Source organism: Helianthus annuus, chromosome 14, assembly GCF_002127325.2.
Source record: "Helianthus annuus cultivar XRQ/B chromosome 14, HanXRQr2.0-SUNRISE, whole genome shotgun sequence".
Taxonomy (NCBI): Eukaryota; Viridiplantae; Streptophyta; class Magnoliopsida; order Asterales; family Asteraceae; genus Helianthus; species Helianthus annuus.
In genome coordinates, this window is record NC_035446.2 from 128,816,201 (window position 1) to 128,839,354 (window position 23,154).

At 36.0% G+C, this 23,154-nt stretch overlaps 3 protein-coding genes across 3 annotated transcripts; 2 read left to right on the forward strand and 1 right to left on the reverse strand.

Annotated features, from left to right (window-relative positions):
- Positions 1 to 195: 195 nt before the first annotated feature.
- On the forward strand, positions 196 to 4,868 carry LOC110903714 (nuclear transcription factor Y subunit C-9). The gene is made up of 4 exons (XM_022149494.2): positions 196 to 605; positions 701 to 743; positions 1,981 to 2,829; positions 4,632 to 4,868. Exon 3 carries the CDS (start codon positions 1,999 to 2,001, stop codon positions 2,773 to 2,775), a length of 777 nt encoding a protein of 258 aa, XP_022005186.1. The 5' UTR covers positions 196 to 605; positions 701 to 743; positions 1,981 to 1,998; the 3' UTR covers positions 2,776 to 2,829; positions 4,632 to 4,868.
- A 7,839-nt stretch (positions 4,869 to 12,707) lies between these two features.
- Positions 12,708 to 15,718, forward strand: LOC110903712 (cation/calcium exchanger 5). The gene is made up of 2 exons (XM_022149493.2): positions 12,708 to 13,647; positions 14,739 to 15,718. The coding sequence occupies exons 1-2, from the start codon at positions 12,778 to 12,780 to the stop codon at positions 15,501 to 15,503; spliced, it is 1,635 nt and encodes a 544-aa protein (XP_022005185.1). The 5' UTR covers positions 12,708 to 12,777; the 3' UTR covers positions 15,504 to 15,718.
- Positions 15,719 to 16,980: 1,262 nt separating this feature from the next.
- On the reverse strand, positions 16,981 to 19,130 carry LOC110903711 (signal peptidase complex subunit 3A). The gene is made up of 6 exons (XM_022149492.2): positions 18,900 to 19,130; positions 18,770 to 18,817; positions 17,782 to 17,844; positions 17,512 to 17,565; positions 17,346 to 17,432; positions 16,981 to 17,256 (listed from the first exon to the last, which is right to left on the reverse strand). Exons 1-6 carry the CDS (start codon positions 19,023 to 19,025, stop codon positions 17,131 to 17,133), a joined length of 504 nt encoding a protein of 167 aa, XP_022005184.1. The 5' UTR covers positions 19,026 to 19,130; the 3' UTR covers positions 16,981 to 17,130.
- Between the last annotated feature and the right edge of the window lie 4,024 nt (positions 19,131 to 23,154).

The following is a 23,154-nucleotide window of genomic DNA, read 5'->3' on the forward strand; positions in this document are numbered from 1 at the left end:
ATGCCAAGCCAGTATGTTTTTTCCAAACAAAACTACGTAAACTTCAATTAATTAATATCTTTTAAAAATAGACACCACCAATCAATCAATGACACACTTTTGTTCGTTGGACTTGACTCTGAAGCTTCATTGGGTAAAGTATTGAAAGTGATGGTTTTATAGTTTAGTGTTGGGTATGACCTTGATTTATTTCTTGATATGATATAAGGGTTTTGTTAGTTTTTGACCATGTTAGTGTTTTTCCTTGTTTATCAATCCTTTTGGTAGTTCTTTATGTGTGGGTGCGGCATGTTAGGTCTTACGTTAATGGACATAGGGGTGACGATTTCCGAAAGTGACACATGTTTAAAAAAGATTTTTATTTATTAGTATAGATATAACAAATTGTAATTTTTGTTAAGGGTAAAAATTAATAAATGTTTAAAATATTATACTAAAAAAAACTTTGAAGAGAATAATTCTTTTTGGGTGATGATATACATTTGAAAGTTTGTTCAGCCGATGAGTTTTTCTGGGATTTGCTCCTACAAAAACGAGACCAAGAACAGGTAATCGTGGCCATCAAAACACACGATCAAGATCACAATATCCAACTCTCGTTGTCTGTAAGAATCGACACTCGTTTGTTTTTCCTAAAATTCATTTTCATTTTATTTTACCAATATTTTGCCGGTTTATTTCGATTTTGTTCCGTTTGCAGGATTCAAACGCTTGATCACAACTGCTTCATTAACCTAATTCAGGTTCTCTTTATTCTTATCCTTAAACCGTAATTTAGCTTTTATTAACTTTTAATTATAGTATATTCATATGCATGTTTGTACTTGTTGATCGTGAATACTTGTTAAATACAAGTTGATAGTGTTTAGCTTTAATTTGTGAATTGCAAGTAACATGTATAAATTTTTTATATTTACGAATTAACTACTGAAATTAAAGACATAAATAGACGTGTAAATATGCATTTTAGACTAAAAACGGATTTTGGGTGACAAAATTGGTGGAAAATCTTGAGTGATAAAATTAGAACACTAATCGATGGAATTTGGGTCTGAGAGCTGGCGGTTTGGCACATGATCCGGCTCGTCAAGACAATAGTTGTTAGTAGTGAATAGTGGACAATAGCAACAAGCTACCTATACACTTTGTAAAAATCCTGTCTAACCTCCGATTAATCGTTGGTCCTAGGTTCACCGAGTCATTTTCGTCTAATCGGCCAATTAATCGCTAGGCAATCGACAGTGGTCAAATCTGGTCCTAATCGACCAATATTAGTAAATTCCGGCCAGATTCCAGCCAAAACCTGTAAATTCTTGCAATTAATCCTATATACGTTAAAATATAGGTCGAAGAAGGTGTTAAAACATGTCTGCTTAGAGAAATTATCTATAAAAATGTGTGTATATACATATAAAACTGAAAATTGCATATAAAATCCCAATCTGATTAATCGCTAGTCGGTACCCCACTGGCCGGCTAGCGCCTAATGATTCTTACAACATAGCAATAGCTATGAATTAGCGGGCTCTATTTTATGTTTAGCGATACACTAGAAGAAATTTTAGAAATATTTTATACGTATATTATATCTAAATACGCTGGTTTTATATGTATATTTAACAAAAGACCTAAAATCCTGCTATTTTATACGTATATTATATCGCTATTTATGTTAAAACAAAATAACCTAAAATTTCGCTATTTTCCCGCTATGGAGGTGCCAAAATCACATAGCAACACTTGTGCGCTTCGCTATGCTATGAGCGCTATTAACAACTATGGTCGAGATCGAGACCTTTCTGCCCGTTTTAAGTTTGGGCCTTTTCTGCCATATTTCCCTCTATTTAGTTGGTCCAGATAAGAGTCTGCTAACTCTTGTTACACCTTCTTATCGATATGTTTACTTCTAGATCTCACTCATCACTACGCATGATTAAATATTGTTTTTTATTCCATAAATTTAACCTATTGTTTTTGCAGTAATCATATTTGAACGAAATGGATCCACAAGGGCACGGGCAGGCCCCGGGAAGCAACATCATGGGCAATGTGACTCAGTTATCATATGCAACAAACCCGTATGATTCAACCCAAATAAGCGGCAGAGCACCACCACTAGCACCGCCAGGCGGTGCAGTGGCTCAGCCCACTGCTGCCCAATTGGCACAACAACAGTTGGCTTATCAGCAACTCCAACAACAACAGCTGCATCAACTGCAGCAACAACTCCAATCATTTTGGTCAAACCAGTATCGAGAAATCGAAAACGTCAATGATTTCAAGAACCACAGCCTCCCATTAGCAAGAATCAAGAAGATCATGAAAGCTGATGAGGATGTAAGAATGATATCAGCAGAAGCACCGATCGTGTTTGCTAGAGCTTGTGAAATGTTCATATTAGAGCTGACTTTACGGTCATGGAATCACACTGAGGAGAATAAAAGGCGGACCCTGCAGAAAAACGACATTGCTGCTGCAATAACAAGAACTGATATTTTTGACTTTTTGGTTGATATAGTTCCCAGAGAGGATATTAAAGATGAAGCTATGACATCTATGCCACCTGTAACTGTGCCAGTTGGCGGGCCTTCGGACACGTTCCCGTACTATTACATGCCAGCTCAGCAGTTACCGCAGTCGGGTGCACCAGGGATGATGCCAAATAAGCCGATGTTGGATCCTGGTCTTTATGCACAACAGCAGCCTCCACCGTATATGAGTTCGTCAATTTGGCCACCAGCACCTCAGGAGCCACAATCACCCTCGGATTCATAGATGCTCAAGTGTTATTCTTTTTAAAAAGTTTGCTCTTTTTCTTGATACTTAAAGGTATGTGCTTTTTTTTTTAATCTGAATTTCCATAAGTTTAAGTTAATATGTAGTCTTGGTCCAATGATTAAGGGGATGTTTGGACTTTGGCTTGGTGTTTTGAAATTGTTTATCTGATTATTATGATTTGAAGTTGCAATAATCAAAGGTTGAGACCATAGTTGTCAATAGTGGCTATAGCGACCGCTGTAGCACGCTATGTAGCGAAGCGGCCCCTTGTCGTTATTTGGGTCATAGCGACCAATAGCGTGAACAGCGACAGTTTTTTTTTTTTGATGTAAATAGCATAATAAAATAGCTGGATTTATAGGTTTTTGTTAAATATACGTGTAAATATACGTGTAAAATAGCATATATACAAGGGTATTTTGATGTAATATACATATAAAAATTTTCAAAATTCTTTTTCTAGTGTAATCGCCATTTATAAAATAGCCGTCGCTATTTGTCGCTATTCGCTACGTAGCCTATAGGTGCCTTGTCGCTATTCGCTATCGACAACTATGGTTGAGACCATAAAATTGCTACCATGCTTTCTAACTTTTTTAGAAAAGCCTCTCAACCTAATATTTGTTGTATTAAAGTCCCTCAACTAGTGAAAAATACACGAAAAAGTTCTGGGCGGCTAACAACAGCAGGGCTGGATGCCCTTTTTAGCGCAGTTGCAATGTCAATAGTTAGAGCGTAGTTGCAAAGCTTTCTATGTTTCAGTCCCTAAAATTGTCTAAAAGGCACCTACTTGGCTACTTTTGATTTTTTTTTTTTTTTTTTTTTTTTTTGTAAAATGATGACTTGTGAACTTTTCAATTGGTTAAATTAAGATGGTATGCTTTTTTTTTTTTTTACAAATTTAGGAACTTTGATATACAAAATTTTGTTTAATTACTTTTTCGTGTATTTTTTGTAAGTTGAGGGACTTTAATATATCAAAATTCAGTCAAGGTGCTTTTTTCTTGAAAAATAAGTCTGTTGGTTTTTTTATATTAGGGAAATTGGCCTGTAATAATCCCACCTAGACCTTATTGGCCATTAATAATCCCATCTCAGAATATTCCCCCCACCAGTCCCACCTTTCACCTATTTTTCCTACAATTTCCCCCCGTTAAAAAAACTTAACGGAGTTAAGCTTCTTTTTCCAAATTACAAGCAGATTTTTTAGGGCTTTTGATCGACGATACGAGTCTATTGATGTAAAACTTGCCTCGAAACGGTGCTCCAAACGATGAAAACGGCGCTTCAATTCGGGTGTTTAAATTTTCAATTAACAAAAATCAAGTCACTTGGAGCACCATTTCGAAGTAAGTTTTACATCAATGGACTCGTATCGTCGTAGAGGTAAGGCTGTCTACATCTTTACCCTCCTCAGACCCTACCTTAGCTTTGCTATTGATGGGATTTACTGAGTATGATGATGATGATGATGATGGACTCGTATCGTCGTTCTGATCAAAAGCCCTAAAAAATCTGTTTGTAATTTGGAAAAAAGCTTAACTCCGTTAAGTTTTTTTAACGGGGGACCATTGTAGGAAAAATAGGTGAAAGGTGGGACTGGTGGGGGAAATATTCTGAGGTGGGATTATTAATGGCCAATAAGGTTTAGGTGGGATTATTATATGCCAATTCCCCTTTATATTATTAACCAGATTCAACTTTTGGCCATTCAAGGGTCAATGAAGAGGAAACAAATTTACCAGTTTACCACTTTTAAGCTTATCTTAGAAAATAACTGTATAGGGTTATAGACAGTTTAAGGCATGTTGCTTCCATCTCAATTATGATAAAAGTTTTGCCAATTTTGTCAGACTTTGGAGCTGGATCTGTTCGTGATCCGTAAACCGCTTTCGAGTGATCCAATCAGAAATCATATCTGAAGCAGGCTGGTGTTGGATGTCTCCTGTTAAGTCCTGGTAAAAGAATTGTTTTCAAGTGGTTGATTATATTGATTATTTTCTTTTAATAAGGAAATACATGCTCTGATTTCCCTAACATTTTTGGGTTGTTGACAAAACTTCAAATATTTTTTAAGGTGCATTGTCAAATCTTTGTGAGTTGGTAACAAGGATTTGGCTGGATTAAACATGGTAAATTGGTTATTGTATGTCTGCTATCAAAAGGGATATTGTTAAAAAGCCTGATTATTATGTTTTATGATAATTACCAACAAGTAGACTCGCAACTCACTCATAAATCGTCACTCGTTCGTTACAAACTTGATTAAATACAGCTCGTATAATTTCCAAGCCGAGTACGAGCAGTAGCTCACTTGAATAATGTAATACAGGTAGTACACTCGTACAAATTAGGGCATGTTTGGCTAAGCTTATTATAGTTAAAAAGGACTTGAAAAGGACTTTTGGGAAAAATACTTTTTGAAAAGGAGTTTTTAAAAAAAATGTTTGGATTAGCTTATTGATGTAAAATGACTAAAATGGGCATTCTTTTAGATATAAGGGGGTAAAGAAGGGGTATATTGGTAATTTGTAGTTTGAAAAGTTAAAAGCTGACCAAGAAGTCACAATATTGTGACTTCTTGAAACCTCCTTTTTCTTCTTTGCAAAAAACCATTTCTAAAAGGACTTTTGGCTTAGCCAAACACAAAAACAACTTATTGGCTTTTTGATAAGTCAATAAGCCAATAAGTTGTTTTGAAAAACTTAGCCAAACATGCCCTTAGAGTGATACTTGATATCTTATTTTCATGTTTTTATTTGGAGTTAAATGTCATTTTAGTCCCTATGGTTTGGGCCATTTTACCAGTTTAGTCTAAAGGTTTGAAATGTTGTCATTTTAGTCCAAATAGTTTAAATGTTGCCATTTTGTTAACTAGAAGGGCATTTTGGTCATTTTAAATGTAATTCTGTTTACTAGAAGAACAATTCGACCATATAAAATGATCGAATTACACTTCTAGCTAACATAAAAAATGGACGGAGTTAACCCAGTGGACTAAGATGGCAACGCTTGAAACTATTTGGACTAAAATGGCAACGTTTCAAACATTTGGACTAAACTGGCAAAATGACCCAAACCACATGGACTAAAATGGCATTTAACTATTTTATTTGTATATTACTAGGTTACAATCCCGTGTAATACACGAGTTGATAAATGTAATGTTATATAATTATAACAAAAAGAAGTTATGTTTAAAAAAAATATATGCATTGCACGGCTGAATAAACACGTGTATAATACTAATATAATATAATTTGTTAACATATATAGTCGTCAAAATATGTATTTAAAAATGAACATTAAAGTGACAATTATAAACTTTGTTAAATTAATTTTTAGAACATGATTTCTTTCAACTAGGTATTAATTTTAATATTTTAATACCACATATTTTTTTATTTAACATACTATATTAGTACTGTTTTTTTACCATCCAACCACGTTAAATATTTGATTTTTTTAGAAAACCCTTATAAAAACAACTATCTTAACCAACATAAATTTAAACTTGGTGAAACTTTTACGTAAAAATATAAGTTTATATAAAAAGATTAATAACTAATTTCATATTAAATTCATTTGATTAATGATATAAAAACTATCTTTAATTAAAAACATAATTAAGTAAGAGTAGGGATGAGCATGGTACCCGTTCGGTACGGAAAAATGGAGAAAAGCGGTAGCGGTATTTATCGGTGTTTTACCCGTCCGTAAGTACTGGTACTGTACCAGTACTGGTACTAAAAAAATGAAGAAAATGGTTACTAATACCGAATATGGGAAAAGATCAAATAGGAAGTTAATTTTCGCTAGAAAGGATAAGAAGCCATAAGATTATGACATGTGGCAAATTTTAAAATAAAGAGAAAGGGTATTTTAGTCAATCCAACTCCTTCTTCTTCCTTTTTCAAAACCCAGTAAATTCAAAAACCCACCATTTTCAAAACCCACCATCTTCAACTATTTCTTCACTTTCTATCTCAATAATCACTACATTATAGTGCGATTTTCATCACCAATCAATGATTCAGAACCCGATCAACGTGTTCTTCAGCTTTTTTTTTTGAAGAAAACCCAGTTTAATTTCATAAAAAAATCTCGTTTTTTCCGGTGATTTTGGAGATAATCACTCGATTCGTTCGATTCGAGCGTTGATAAGTGTTTCTATCATTCAAATTTTGTCAATTGATGAAGAAATCGGCTTTGATCCATGTAAGAAATTCTTTAATTTCATTTTCATGATCTGGGTTTTTGATTTAGTTATTGCGTTTTACGATCTTTGCGGGGGTCCGGGGGCGGCAGCCCCTGGCGGGGTCCAAGGGGCAGAGCCCCTGGCTGGGGTTAGGTCAGCTCGGAAATTTTTTTTTTCAATTAAATTGCTGTACTAAAAACGCATCAGAAAAATTAATTTTCCATAAATTGGCTCATTTAGGTAAAACACATTTTTAGGTGTTTTCAGTCCATTGCGTTTTAGAATGAGTCATTTTTAAGTGTTTTCTGGCCATTGCGTTTTACATATAAGAGAAATAAGAGAGTTTTATGTGGTTTCTGGCTATTGCGTTTTAGAAAAAAACACATTTTTAAGTGTTTTTAGTCATTGCGTTTTAGGTAAAACACATTTTTTAGGTGTTTTCAGTCCATTGCGTTTTAGAATGAGTCATTTTAAGTGTTTTCTGGCCATTGCGTTTTACATATAAGACATTTCTTTGTGTTTTTGGTGCATTGCGTTTTAGGTAAAACACTTTTTTATGTGTTTTCAGTCCATTGCGTTTTAGAAAACAGACATTTTAAGTGTATTCTGGCCATTGCGTTTTACAAATAAGTCATTTCTTTGTGTTTTTGGTGCATTGCGTTTTAGGTAAAACACATTTTTATGTGTTTTCTGGCCATTGCGTTTTACAAATAAGACATTTCTGTGTGTTTTCTGGCCATTGCGTTTTACAAATAAGTCATTTCTTTGTGTTTTTGGTGCATTGCGTTTTAGAAAAATGTCATTTTTTAGGTTTTTTTTTCATTGCGTTTTACGTAGCTGGTGGTTTTTCTATTGCGTTTTATGCAACTGGGTTTTAAATTTTTTTTTTTAAATATAGCAATAGTATACTCGTTTTAAAGATAAAAAAAACGCTCGTTTTTTTTTGGTGCAATTTTTATAAAAAAATAATGTCGTATGAAAGAGTTATTAACGTTTAAAAGATGGGGGGGAATTGGAGGAGAGAGAAACTATTGGCTTGGATTGACTAGAATGCCCTTGAACAAACTCACGCGCCTCTTTTCTTCCTTTCAATTTCCCTGATTTAATCTTAGCCCTTGATTAACTTAATGGATGGTCAAGATCACTTCCTATCCTTCCTAGCTAAATAAACTTCCTATTGTATCTCCACCCTACCGAATATACCGGTACCAAATGCTCATCCCTAAGTAAGAGAGAGACGGGGAAAACTAAAAAATAAATGACTCTAGTTGATGACACATATCGCAAATTGGTTTTCTTTTATTATATAGAGTATAGATACTCTATTATTTGAAACTTGTATAATTTTGGATTATTATTAACTTTTTTTTTTTTTTTTTTGAATTTGGTTTACATTAAAACATACAAAATCATTAAAGTTCAATTTTTTTTTTTTTTTAAAAAGTCTTAACTTACCGAGCCTCAAGGTTCAGGAGTAAAGCGTGCATGTTAGATAGGACATCAGGAGTTATGCACCTTGACTAATGTTGTTACCAGCTTACATACGAATTCATCACTTGGATCATCTCGGTTTCATAGGCACCTATTAATTTTCTTTATTTTCAAATCAACTCACCTTTCAAAAAGATTAAAACAAAAAAATTGGTGGAAAATCAAAATGTTTTCTTCGATCGCTAGTACACACATCCATATGTTCTCTAGTCTATACACCTTAAAAACCACCTAAAAATCCATTGATTATGTAACACTAGAAATACTAGTCATTTTTCTTCAAACCCCTTATTAATTAAGAAAAAGTATAAAATTAATATTTTAAAACAATACATTCTATGTTTTTTAGAGATAAACATGAATTTAGCATTCAAATATCTAAAAGCTACATTCTAAAACTAACCGTTTCAAAATAGGTTGGTGTCTTGGGAGAGCTGGTGTAATTTTGATATCATGTAGTTTTTGTTTTTCTGTTATTGTGTTGGCTGCATGCCCTTTTTATATATATAAATATCATTCCATACGAAAAAGAGCAATTACAAAGCAATGGCAGGTAGTCGGGTAACAAGTTGCGCCGTCACCTCCCTGTTTTTTGGGTGGGTATTTGTGAATAAAAGTTACCTTTAAAAAAAACATAAATTTTAATTTACAATGTGATTGGTGCTAAATTATTTGACTATGCATCGTAGGTTTATGAGCTAGGTAGACATGAGCTCAAAAGCCACTAAGTTACAACAAATAAATTCTTAAATTACCGTCAATTATGATTAGATTCAAAAATCTCTAAGGGTATCCGGGACACAAAGCGGGGAGTGGTGCGGTGACTCTATCCACCGATCGGGAACACCTTCGCCATCAAAGCGGGGACCCAATTCGGGGAAGGGAATCGGGGGGAAGTCACCGCGTTGAACGGGCACAATTTTTGAGGAACGGTCGAATTTAACGGTCGAATTTAAAAAAAAAAAATCACTTTTTAAACATATATAAATAACCACACCATTCACTCATTTTTATACTCTCAAACCACACCAATTTCACACATTTTTTATACTCTCAAACCACACCCACTTCACTCATTTTTTATACTCTCAAACCACACCCACTTCAAACCGAGCAATGGAGAACCAACCCCGCGAGGCCAAGAAAAAAACTAAGGGACGGGGCTCGCAACCGTCTCGTGGTGGTTCGAGCGGTGCAAGTGCACAACCACAACCCCCTTTCGGATACACTTCACAACCCCCGTTTTTTTTCCAACAACCTTCACACCCCTCCTTTTACAACACCCAACCTTCAAGCCAATTTCGGCTATTTTCAAAATTTGTTATCAATGGACGCTCCTCCTCAATCCCCCGCCTTTGACCCATATGGTTTTCGTTCCCCACAAGTTCCATCTACACGAGGAAATGTCGAACGTCTTCTACCTATTTACGACGACGAGGACAATGAGGTAGTGCCCGAAACTCAAAATTTGGGCAACGAGGACGAGAACGAGGACGATGAATATAATGTGGATGAAGACGCGGGCAACGAAGAAGATGACGCTCGGGATAAAAAGGGAAAAACGGTGAGCGAAAAATGGACAAAGGTCCAAGAAGAGGCGTTGGCGAAGGCGTGGGTACATTGCTCTACCAACAAAAAGAAGGGCAATCAACAAAACCGCGATAGTTTTTGGCGTAAGATTTTAGATCATTTTAACGCCACCGTCGGTGGAAGTAACCGGACCGTGCATCAAGTACGGTCTAAATGGAACCCGATGATGACGAAAATAAACCTTTTCAACGGCCTATACCAACAAGCGGTAAAAATTATATTTTTTTAACATTGTATATTTTTTAATTTTCTTTACTAAGTTCATATTTTTTTAACACTTATTATTTTATAATATGTAGGATCGCACACGAGGAAGCGGATGTAAGGATCTCGACGTGATGAAAGTTGCTTTAAAAGAATTTAAAGAGAGATTTCTGAACGGTTTTCAACATGTCGAGGCGTGGGAGGTCGTTCGAAAACACGACAAATGGGCCCAAGTCCCATTGTTGGGTGAGGAAGGTGAAGGTTCGGCACATAAAAGAAAGCCCGTTGACGTGGACCCTTCGATACCCGATATGAACGAAGACCCCTCGCCACAAAGAAAAAACGGCGAGACAAGCGTCAAGCGACATCGTCCGAGGGAAGCTCGACCGAGTTGGCGGCACAATTCAAAGAGTACACCGCCATGAAAGAAGCGAAGCACGCGATGGAATTGGAGGCGATCGAATTGAGGAAGAAAAGAGAGTCGGAGGCTCGCGAGCTCATATCGGAACAACGCGAGACGATGAAAAACTACAATTACGATCGAGATATGAAAACATTCCTCAAGCCGCACGACGATGCTCCGCCAAATATGTTGTCGTTCATCCTTAGGGCTGTTCACGAGCCGAGCCGAACCGAGCGGACCTTTGCTCGTGCTTGGCTCGTTTACAAACCGAACCGAGCGGAGCGACTCATTTAAAACCAAGCCTCAAATCAAGCGAGCATTTTTCGAGCAATAAAAATTCCGAGCGAGCGTCGAGCGAAGTTCGAGCGATTTGGACAACCGTGTTGCCCGATTTAAATTTGCTGAGAGAGATAGTGACAATGTTGGGTCTCAAGTTTTTATGTTTTTAAAAACATGCACATTTAATGGCACGATATTTTTCTTATTAATAACAATGTTGTGGCCGACGAGGCGATGATCATATTGCACAACAATTACATTGAGAGAAGGAGACGATCGACCTAGGGTAACGACATGAAACCTTGAGGCGATGAACAAACTATCTTTTAACGTTTAGGGTTTAACTTTTAGTTTTAATATTAATTTTTTTATTGGCGTGGTTGGGCTAGTACGTATAGATATAGTTGTAAATTTGTATATCGTTGACCAAAATCTAATAGAGTGGTACATATAAAACTATAAATTTAATTTATATTTAAGTATATATGTATGTTTAAGTGTGTGTATATATAGGTGTGTGTATTATGTATAATTTATATTTGTGTGTATATACATGTTTATATATGTATGTCATGTTTATATATGTATGTGTATAGGTATATGTATATGTATACTAATTAAAATAATAATTCGAGCCGAACCGAGCCGAGCGAACCTTTGCTCATGCTTGGCTCGTTTACAAACCGAACCGAGCAGAGCGGCTCGTTTACAACCGAGCGTCAAATCGAACGAGCATTTTCCGAGCAGTTTCCGAACGAGCGTCGAGCGAGCGGCGAGCGATTTGAACGGCCCTATTCATCCTCGCCCGAAAGCGCGACATCGCTAACAAGTACAGGTGGCCATGCGATTTCTAAAATTTTTATTTTCTAGTTTTAATGTAATTTTTATTTTCTAGTTTGAATGTAATTTTAATTTTCTAGTTTGAATTTAATTTTTATTTTTTTTAGTTTGAAATGTCTTTTGTTAAATTTTATTTAATTTTTATTAATATTTTTTTATAAACATGCATAATTACAACAAATAAAAAAACAAAAAAAAAAAAAAAAAAAACCAAGTCACCTAAGAGGGGAGTGTCGCCATCAATTTAGGGTGTTAGGGGAGTTTAAGAGGGAAGTTGACGTGGCACATGAGGATTGGTTATGCGTAAGAGAGGGGACTCCCCTCTTAGAGAAGTGCCCCTCTCACCCTAACAAATAAATTGACCAACATTACTATATCATTTCTTTCAAATTCAAACTAATCTTATCTCGATCCATCCGATGGTTTCTACAATCTATTCAGCCGAACGATGTGAAGAATGGATCAATTTATAAACCTCAAACTTTCTACTCGCTTCAATTATTATTGTTATTATATTCCACATATTTGAAAAAAAAAGAAAAAACAAAACAAATTATTGTTGTTCTTGTTATACACATTCAATGATACATTATTTTTAACCAATAAACATCACTCTCTTACTTGAGATCTCAAGTTCAACTCCCACTAGTATCACTTTGAAGGACATTGGCGGTGGCAATGAAATTTCGCCAGTTCGAAACCGAGCCGAACCGGGTTTTACCGCAGTGGGGCTTCGGGCGGCGGGTTTTTCCCGAAACAGGTGGCTCGGGTATGCATCCAACTCTGACCGTTATGAAAGAGATGATGCATTTGCTCAATTGAAGGCATCACAGGATGCTTATCCGATGATTTAGTTGGTCGTTAAAAAAAATAAATATCACTCTCAATGATTTAAGCTAAATTACTTATTTAAATATTCACTGAAAAAACGCGTATACACAAACCTAAATCTCAGACTCCGATCACCGGAACAATAATATTATTCGGTAATGGCATGGCACCCTCCTCCCCCACCACCACCACCACCGTCCTCCTCCTCCTCACCACACTAATCTCCTTCTTCCTCCTCCACTTCCCCCACCCTCACCCTTCCTCCACCCACCGCCGATCACTCCTCAACACCACCACCACCACTTGCTCACACATCCTTCAAATCCCCCCACATCAACGCTGCTCCTTCTCCACTCTCCACTGCTCCACCCACTCCAACGGCCTCCTCAACTACTTCTCCTTCCACTTCTGCCACTTCAACCAAAACCAATACCTATCTATTCCCTTCCTCACCCTCATCGTCATCCTCCACTTCTACATCCTCGTTAAAACCGCACAAGATCAGTTCTCCATAATCGTCACTAAACTATCGAATCATTTGAATTTATCTCCCAGCATGGGCGCCGTTACATTGCTAGCCCTAGGTAACGGCGCCCCGGATGTTTTCGCCTCTGTCGCCGCCGTCGGTGCCGGCAACGCGCGGACTGGATTCGGCGCGATTTTGTCGGCTGGAACGTTTGTTTCGGCTCTGGTTGTCGGCTTCGTGGCGATCTACGCCGCGCCGTTCGCGGTGTCGCCGGCGCCGTTTGTTAGAGATGTGTTGTTTTATTTGACTGCTGCTTTGTTTTTGTTTTATGTGTATTTGAGTGGTGAGATATTTGTGTGGCAGGCGGTTGGATTTGTGGTGTTTTATTTGTTTTTTGTTGTGGTTGTGTTCTGGATGGATTTAGGGTTTGGTGGTGGTGGTGGGAGGGTGAAAAGTGGTGGTGGAGATCGGAATGTTTCGGTCGAAATTGAGTCTGGAAGTGGAGGTAATGTGGGGGAGTTTGAGAAAAGGAAGGCAGGGTCTGGGATTCGACACGCGTTTGACAAGGTATTTTTGAGTATTGAACTTATTTCGTTATTGATGAGTGAGTTGTAGGACATGAATGATTTCAATATGTTATTGTTGTAACGTTTGTGTACAAACAAATACATGCTGCAATGCTGGAATGCGTCATTCCCATGATTAAGAACATGACAAAAATGTAAAATCGGTTGATCATATTATGATAGGAAAGGTTTTTTTTTATGTCAAGGGAGTTGAAGCAACAAAGTTCATAATTTGTATTTCAGTCAGACGCTGTTAATTGTGTAGAATGATTATTATGCCCGTTTTGTATACTACGACTTGATAATGTAAGCCCAAATTTGGGCTACCAGATTTGCAAATAAGTTATCGTTCCTTTTAAGATGTGTTTTAGTAGTACTTTGCCAGTAATAGCAAATTGTTTGACAAATTGATAATTAAAGGATATTTTGGACAACCTACCTACGTACCACCGACCAATTTGCTTTTTACATAGCTAGCTAATTAAATTATATGGACTAAAGCCTCATCATCGAAGCTTTTCTGATATATTTGTACACATATATACTTAGATAGTTAGATATACACATGCATCTGTTAATGTATACTTGGATTTATATACTTGGACATATATGCTTGAATGTATACATAAATATACGCATGGATGCATATATTTAGATACCAACAGCATGTGTGTTTGTATGTTTATATATGTATTAGACGACCATATCTATATCTCTGCATTGACACGATACACTCATGGAGACATGAAAGATGCACACGCACATACATAGGCATTTTTAGTGCATGCATTACATATATTTATATATGTTGGCATGTGTGTGTGAGTTTGTGTGTATATATGGTCCATATGGATGCCACACAAATGATATTCTACTAAAAACCACAATAATGGTAGTTTACTGAAGGTTATATATACAGATTATGAATATATTACATAACCTTCTAGTTAAGAGTGTAATGCATCCTAATCGATCTAATAAGACTATTGGATTAGTAATTGTTCTTTAAGCATTTTATACTCACGTAATTTTCATTTTTATTGAAAAGTAATCTATATATATAATCAATATCTTTTTCTTTCGTGTCATCAGATATCCAAGACTTGGGAAGTACCGGTCTCGGTAATGTTAAAGCTCACGATCCCACAATCATCGCCATCTGAATGGAACAGATTTTATCGATCAGCCAATATCGCGTTATGCCCAATTCTTCTTATGTACTCCTGCAAATCATTCGTGCCTCTAGATCATCCCATTGTTTTTCTTCTTCCAAATGTCCATTTTTCTCTATGGTTAGTAGTACTCTTTGCCAGCTCATCATTTGCACTCGTCCATTTCGTACTCGAAAAAAAGCCCCCGAAAACCGAGCAAATGCCAGTCGTCCTTATAGGATTCATTATGAGTGTTTTCTGGATCTCCACAATGGCGGGAGAGCTTTTAAACTGTCTTGCAGCACTCGGGTCGCTTCTCGAGGTGCCACCGTCGCTGTTAGGGTTAACCGTGTTAGCTTGGGGGAACTCAGTGGGTGATCTTGTTGCTGACGTGGCTGTGGCTAAAGCGGGTCAACCGGCTATGGCCATGGCTGGATGCTTCGCGGGACCCATGTTTAACATGCTTTTTGGGCTTGGAACCGCTTTGGTTATCCAAACGGCTAATGTTTACCCTGAAGCTTATGAGCTGCAGTTTCATGTGAGTATTGTGGTTGCGTTTGTGTTCTTGATATTGAGTTTGATGGGGTCATTGTTGGTTGTAACGTGGTGTAGATTCCATGTGCCTAGATTCTGGGGGTTTTGTCTTGTTGGTTTGTATGCGTTCTTCATTGCATTAAGCCTGGTCATTGCGAAGCTCCAATTCTGATCGTTTGGTCATATTTTTGGTAAACATATTGTTGATCTCGTTAGATATTATTGATACGAGATAGATGTCTTCGTCATTCAGATGGAAGGTTAATTTATTGTATCTAGTATCGTGTATCATTAAAAGTTGTTGCAAGTTGGTTTTTATGTTATCTTCAGCTACTTTGCTGGACGGTGGACTTGAGAGAATAAATATACACACGCAGATTTTTACAATACTGCAGATCTGGTGTCATCTTGAGCAGTATGTTTTTTTTAATTATGTTTGATCCGACTGAAATGTCCAAAGCAAAGCAAGATTTATTTGGTCCGTACTGGTGGTTTAGCTGTTGGACTTATGGTTTAGAACTTTATTGCTGGTTGTTTGACGTTTATTCATTTTTTAAATACACTGTTGGTATATGTAACATATTCACAATCCAAAAAAAAAAAAATCAAATTGGTGCAGACTGTCAAATATCAAACTACAAAACCCGCAGGTGTGATTTACCGCAGGTGTGATGGTTTTTTTTTTTTTCAATAGGAGTTTTTTTTTTGGACATCTTCATAAGTGTTGCTAAACTGGGTTGGGTCTCGTCTCAGGTACGAAATTGGGTTAAAAGTGGTCAAGTGGGTTGTGATTTGGGTCGACTTTGTTAATATTATTGGTTCCACACGGAAAATGACAATTGCAGGGAGGAAAAAAAACATGTTTGGATCATAACGTGGTGGTGAGGGACAACGAAAAGGATTGTTGTTTGGATCCATTTTCTTTTTTGTTATTGTTATTGCAAGTATTGATGTTGGAAGTGGGTAAAAAATGGTTGGTCTTTATAGAGCAAAAAAGCTGATTTTTCTTAAAAATTTGACCAACCCTGTCACTCCTCCCCACAGCTGTGCGTTACACCCCCACAAAGGATTCAGTTTTGCAGCGCTGATAAAGAGGGGCAAGGTGTTCTTATATGGTGCGAATCAACCACCTCAGCCCCGCTCCTCTGTGGAGAGGGGATACCACACAGACTAATTGATCAATCGGCCCGGGTCAGGAGCCATTTGACTTGAAATGAATAGTATTTGTTGTGTTTTGATTTATTACAGCAATTGATTTGAGACATTTTATAAATCTGATTCTTCTAGTTGGTTCTCTTTTCTTAAAAATATTTATTGTACTTGAAGAGTGTTCTTATCCACTCTTATAGAATGATTCGTTCTGCAACAAATGATCCACCAAATTAAGTCGTCATATAAACTAGGGAGGTTGGTTCAAGTTTGTTGACTTAAAATCGAAACCACAATGAAGATTTGTTTTATATAAGTTCAATCAATCGGTTTAGGGTAAATTGATTTTGGAACTTGAAATTTGTAAACCCGCCTGACTAAAATATTATACTTGAGCTCGACAACTGCGGTCCACAACAATCTAAAAGCTCAACAGACAATTATTTTTTTAACTTTTCTAAAAGCTCGACAACTGCGGTCAGCATGCTTAGTTTTAGAAATTAGCAGGCTAAAAAGGTAGAAGTAAATTAGACGATCATGTTTGCCCGACTATAACAGTAAAACATAAGATTACGTTCTCGTTGTTTGTCTAGTTTAAGAAAACAGAAAACAATCATCTATTGTCGTTTGTCAATCATGCGCTATCCACATTATCTGTATGACTCAGGCAAGCGATAACCGGGCAGGACCAACTTGTCTGCAAACATTTTGCCAGTTTTTGGCATCACATGCCAATGCAAAGTCATATTAAAATCTCTCCCTCTAAGGTTGCTTCCCTGGATAATATACAAAACAAAAAATTAGAAAACGAAAAAATAAACCATCAACCAACCATTTGACTTAACTTTTTGTAAGAAATAATTACCTGATCAATGAACCTGTACTTGTTCTTAATTTTTGTAGAAAATTTTGCATCTTCTCTTGCTGGTATGATACGATCCCACAATGAAACCTGATATATTATTCTGTATTAGTCATCAAACAGATATTAAAACACAACTGAATTTCGGAAAAGAGACGATTAATCGTACCTGATTCAGGGAATTCTTTGGAGTGCTATATTCAGCAGCTAAAAATACAAAAACCTGCACGTAAAAATACAAACTTGAAGTTGAAGATGGACTTTCCAGTCTGTTTTCTTATTCATAATTTGTGTAATCAGACACAGGGATACAATAATGATTTTGCAGATGAATAGTGACTGTAGGTCTGCAGATATATCTAGTGTAACAAATTGTATACAAAACCTGCTTGGTATTCCATGTGAATAAGCAATAATAATAACAAATAGTATACAAAACCTGCTTGGTATTCCATGTGAATAGTGACTGTAGGTCTGCAGATATATCTAGTGTAAATCCAACCTGCAAAAATGAAAGATATCCAATCGTCAAATCTCCATCTAGTAAAGATGATAATACAACTGCAATGATGGTCCAACGCAACTGAGGTTCAGAAACAAAATTAAACACCCCCATCCCCAAGATCACCCGTCTGTATTTACACATTCACATCTTACTATCTTAGCCATGTATGCAGTAAGCCAGTAAATGCTACAATTCAGCAGTCCCATAACCACGTTACTACACGAACATACGAAACAATACAAGTTGTAGCATCCAACCCTTAATATCAACCAATATTGTTTGCTTCGCCCGAAAGTCGCCGGAGTGCCTGGATGGCAGCAAAGCGTTTTCCTTGCACCGCACCTCGGCTGAGGGCCTAGCCGCACACACGAGTCCCAAAGGGCTTTTGACAACATAGATAGGTGTTACACAAACCATTAACCCATGTTCAATATGACAATTAGCAATTCTAAGCTCTGAGAATTTATAATTCCTTGGCTTTTAAGTAGGCAGTGATGAAGAGGGAATCAAATACTTTATCAAACAAAATCATATTTCTACCGATCTACGCGATACAAGACATCTAGATCCAACTCTCTACACATTTGACAACTTCATATAAAAATTTTGCAACAAACTATATTCACTAGCATCACTTGCATACATTTCCATGAGTTGACTTTCAGCAATTACTAAGTTGACCATACATCCTAACACACAGGAAATTCACATTTCAGAAATATGATCACAGGAGTTTTCCTAATTCGCTATCGATGCATTATTCTCAATACACAAATATACAATATCACAAGTTACAACAACAAAAGTTCATCAACTTTCAACAGATCAAATTCCACGTCTCAATTCCTACAAACTATAGATCGACTAACTATCAAACAACAGACCTAAAATCCAACAGATCGATCAACAATTAACGAATTACCTCGTCATCTCCGGTTGATTTCTTCTGAAACCGATTGACATTCAAGATCTACGAAACGGAAATCAACAAAAACTAGTTATAATAACAAAATTGGATCGAAAAAAAGGAGTAATTAGGGTTTAAGAGAAACCTGAACAGTTGCAGTAGGTGACGGAGAGTTGAGATTATCGGAAATTGAAGCGATTGCGCACATGAGAGCGAGAATTGTTAGGGAAAATGTGAGGAGAGCATTGGCTCTGAAACCGAATGAATGCATCTTTCGTGTTCTTCTTCACCTGTTACTCTCGTGCCCTAATAATAAGCCAGTGAAACTGTAACGCTGAATTGGTGATAGTCTTGATCTGTAGGTAGTATAGGCGTCACACTATACTATTTGGTGTCTCACGGAGTTTTGGTCGATATTTATTTTGGTTTAATATTGTAATGGAAAGAAATATGCTCAAAACGTAAATCACTTTGAATTTATACCAACTACTACATAACTATAAATACGTAAAACTCGATTACAAAGTTTTTTTTTTGAAAGTTAATGGATTCTGAGTGTCAATACTAAAAGTTGAAGGGTAAAAGTATAAAAAACAAGCAATATTGGATTTTAATAATCTCAACTATTCGTCATTGGCCGCAAACAGTCCCGACTTAAAAAATAACCACTGTCAATCCCAACTATTAACATATTGGCCTCCAATGGACCCTGATTAACATTAACCCTAACGCTGTTAGTCTTCGGTCACCGGAAAAACGTTTTTGGCCGGAAAACTCAACATTTTCGTCTCAAACCTCTTTGTAACCTTATTACGGACCATTAGGAACATTTTTCTAGTAAAAACCCCAATTATTGAAGTCACCGGAAAACTCCTTTTTTTCGTCAGAAAACTTCATTTTGGCCGGAAAGCTCAACTCTTTGGCCGAAAAACTTAACATGTTCGTCCCAAACCTCTTTGTAACCTTGGATCGAACCTTTAGAAACCTTTTTCTGGAAAAAAACGATTTTTCGGCGACCGGAGACTAACGACATTAGGTTTCTGTTAGTCATGGTCTATTGGTGACCAATATGTCAATACTTGAGACTGCCGATGTTTATTTTTTAAGTTGGGATTGTTGGCGGCCAAGGACGAATAGTTGAGATTATTAAAATCCAATATTCCAAAAAACAAAAGGATAAAAGCACAAACGACAAAAAGAATAAAAATAAAAAACACTGTTCACAATCTTTTCTAATTGTATAGTAGTCAATGTTTAAAACACCGGTTTTTAAGTCATACCGGGTTGTGCTCTAAAATGGTTCAACCGGTTGAACCGGGTTGTATCGGGCGGTTAAACCGGGTTACTAGTTAACCCTATAAATTTCATAAAATGCAAATTCATCTCAAAAAACAATCCAATCTCAAATGTAATTTATGTAACTGATCATAGTTTTATTTAAAAACAACTATTTTTATTCTAAACTATTAAGTATTTTAAGAATATTTTTATTAGTTATAAATAATATTGCATTGTACGAGGTGAGTAACAATTTCAACAACGATGAAGTATTGGAATAGAAGGCACTAGGTTAATTACCGGAAATGTGGAATATCAGTATTACCTTAATATTGTGTTTTATTAAAATTAAGAAATCAAATCTTAAGATAATGCAAACCGGTTCAATCGTTTGAACCGGTAGAACCGGATTTACCGCCGGTACATAAGACATACCGTACTTGGGTTTTACCGGCCTTTATCGTACCGGACTCGTGTCCGATATCCGGTTTAACCGGTATAACCGGCCGGTTCATACTGATATTTAAAACATTGATAGTAGTCTAATCTAATTTTTCTTTTAACACCAATCTACATATAATAGGAAGTCTAATTTTTGTTTAACAGTAATCTATATATAATAGAAACTAATGGGATTAGCAAGAAGCTGTAAAACCCAGAACAATTGTGTTATGTTATACCAACTCCAATGTCGAACTTGCACAATCTCACCTAATATATAAACTTGGAATTTGGATCTATTCTTAATTAAATGAAACGACTCTTCTAATCCTCTTTAGTTATTTGCACAAAGCCTTCCAACTGGGATCTCCTTTCCTTTGAGCTCTTTGTCGTTTCTTAATAGTCAAATCCACAACCAGGTCATGTGAACAATAGCCTTGATTTGATTGCACCCGAACCGAACCTAACCTAACCAAATTGATTTGACTGCCCTATGCTAGTCCTTTAGAATTGATGATAAGGATGATTCATATAGTCCTGTACGGGTAACAAAACATGAGATAGACAACTCTACAACTCGTATAGAGTTATACGAATCACAAACAGAGGCGTCTCTAAGAATTTACGTACCCTGTTCAAGATTGAAAAAATATGCCCTTCTGTTATGTTTTGTTATTATTTAAAAAAGATCAATTCAGTATTAGGCTTAATAAACCTTATTCCAAGTGGGGTAAATTCTAAACTATAAAAAATAATTTGTAAATTGACCTATATTGAAAGTGGTATGTGTTTACTCTTCAAAAAAAAAATAACATATACGTATCGGATTTTTTTTTAAATCGCATGCCCCTTGAAATTGTGGACCTTGTGCGGAGGTCCTCCCCGCACACCATCAAAGCCTCCCATGATCACAAATGACGGGCTATACGTCTCGTTGATATGACGTGCCATACGAGTCATATGTCCATACATGCGTTCTACAGGTATATGATTTGTCTCATTTGACAGAGTTGTGCTTTTGTTGGAAAATGTGGTCCTATACAAGTCATATAACTCTATACGACTTATATATATGACAGATCTTTGGTGTTCATAATACGGGGTGGTGTTCATTTACTAGCTCTCTTACTCTCTTAGGTTAACGTAAAAGTTACTCGGTATATCTTTACGTGTATTTTAAATGTGATGTTAAACCTAGCTATACATTTCAACTCGCGCATGTGAAACTTATGTTCGAGTTTGTTTGTCTGGTACGTTTTTAATGCGTGTAATATTTCACGGTCCGTTTTATGTCAATTCATATATACGTCTATCTTACAAATCTGTTTCTCATGCTATTGCATATATTACATATGTTTTCTTGTATAAGTATATTAAGGGAAACTTGACTTATTGTGTCTCGTGCTACCCTATCAAAATAATCTCAAAATAGTGTCTCTCACCTACTTTTATTAAAAAGGAGGTAATTTATAAGTAAAAAAACTAAAAAAAAAATAATAAAAGACTACTACAGCAACTTTCCATAGTATTTTTTTATATAAGAACATAGGTTCCATGCCTCGTAGGTAGAATTACGATCTTGATATACAAGTATAAACTTTGGGGACGATTTAAAAGAAAGAAGATTGTTGATAAATGACTAGTAATAAAAAAAATTAAGTTAAAAATTAATTAAAAACCTTTATAAATACATAAGATTATATACTGTTTTTCACACCTTTCACTCTTCAAATTATTCTCATATTCACCTTAAAAATTCTCCGGTTTTATTTATAAAATAAGAATTTATCATCATCGCCGTCCCGTCTTCATCATACGAAGAAGAGTTTGTCATGGGTGCAATCGTAGTCACGATCCAATTAATAGCTCGTCATGCAGAACAACATATTTCACGTCCATTAACAAGAAGAGCTCGAATTGACCGGTGTCACAAGGCTTGTGTGATATACACCGCTTTATGTGGAGATCAACGAGGAAGAGCAACAAGCAAACCGTGAGGCGATCCGTGATCAAGAGACACATAAGAAACTTCGCGCGAACTTGATTGAACATATTGGGATGCTAATGTATAACATGATAGCTTGTTTTTATTAATGCGTTTTCATTTTTGAAATTACTGTGATTTTTATAATTATGTAATGTTTAAAAAAATATTTATATTAATATTTTATTAATATTTTAGTTATATTAATATATAGGTGTTTAAAATAATTAGAGTAAATTATAAAAATCATCCTTAATGTTTATACCAAATTTCAAAGGTTGTCATTTGCCTTTAAAATTGACAGGATTTGTACTTTCTGTTTACAAATCTTGCATGTTAGGTCGTTTGACCTAAACCTAATTTTTTTTTTCTTGTTATATTAGGTCATGTGTGTGTGTATGTTTAATTTAATAGCCCAACCCAAGACTCGAATCATTAGCCCAAATACACATTTATCAAATCCAAAACTTATAGCTCAAATCGTCTCCTAGTTTCTCACGTATCACGCTCTTAAAACAAAACCCTAGACTATTCGACTATTTAAACTTTTATTTCGGTTTTAGACTCGTTTGAATTCGGTCCTTTTGTTTTAGACTACTTCGGGTTGTGGGTTTTTTTTTTTTTTTTTTGGGGGGGGGGGGTAAACTTTTGGTATTAGTATGTTTAATATTCTGTTAGATAATGCGTTTGTAATTGT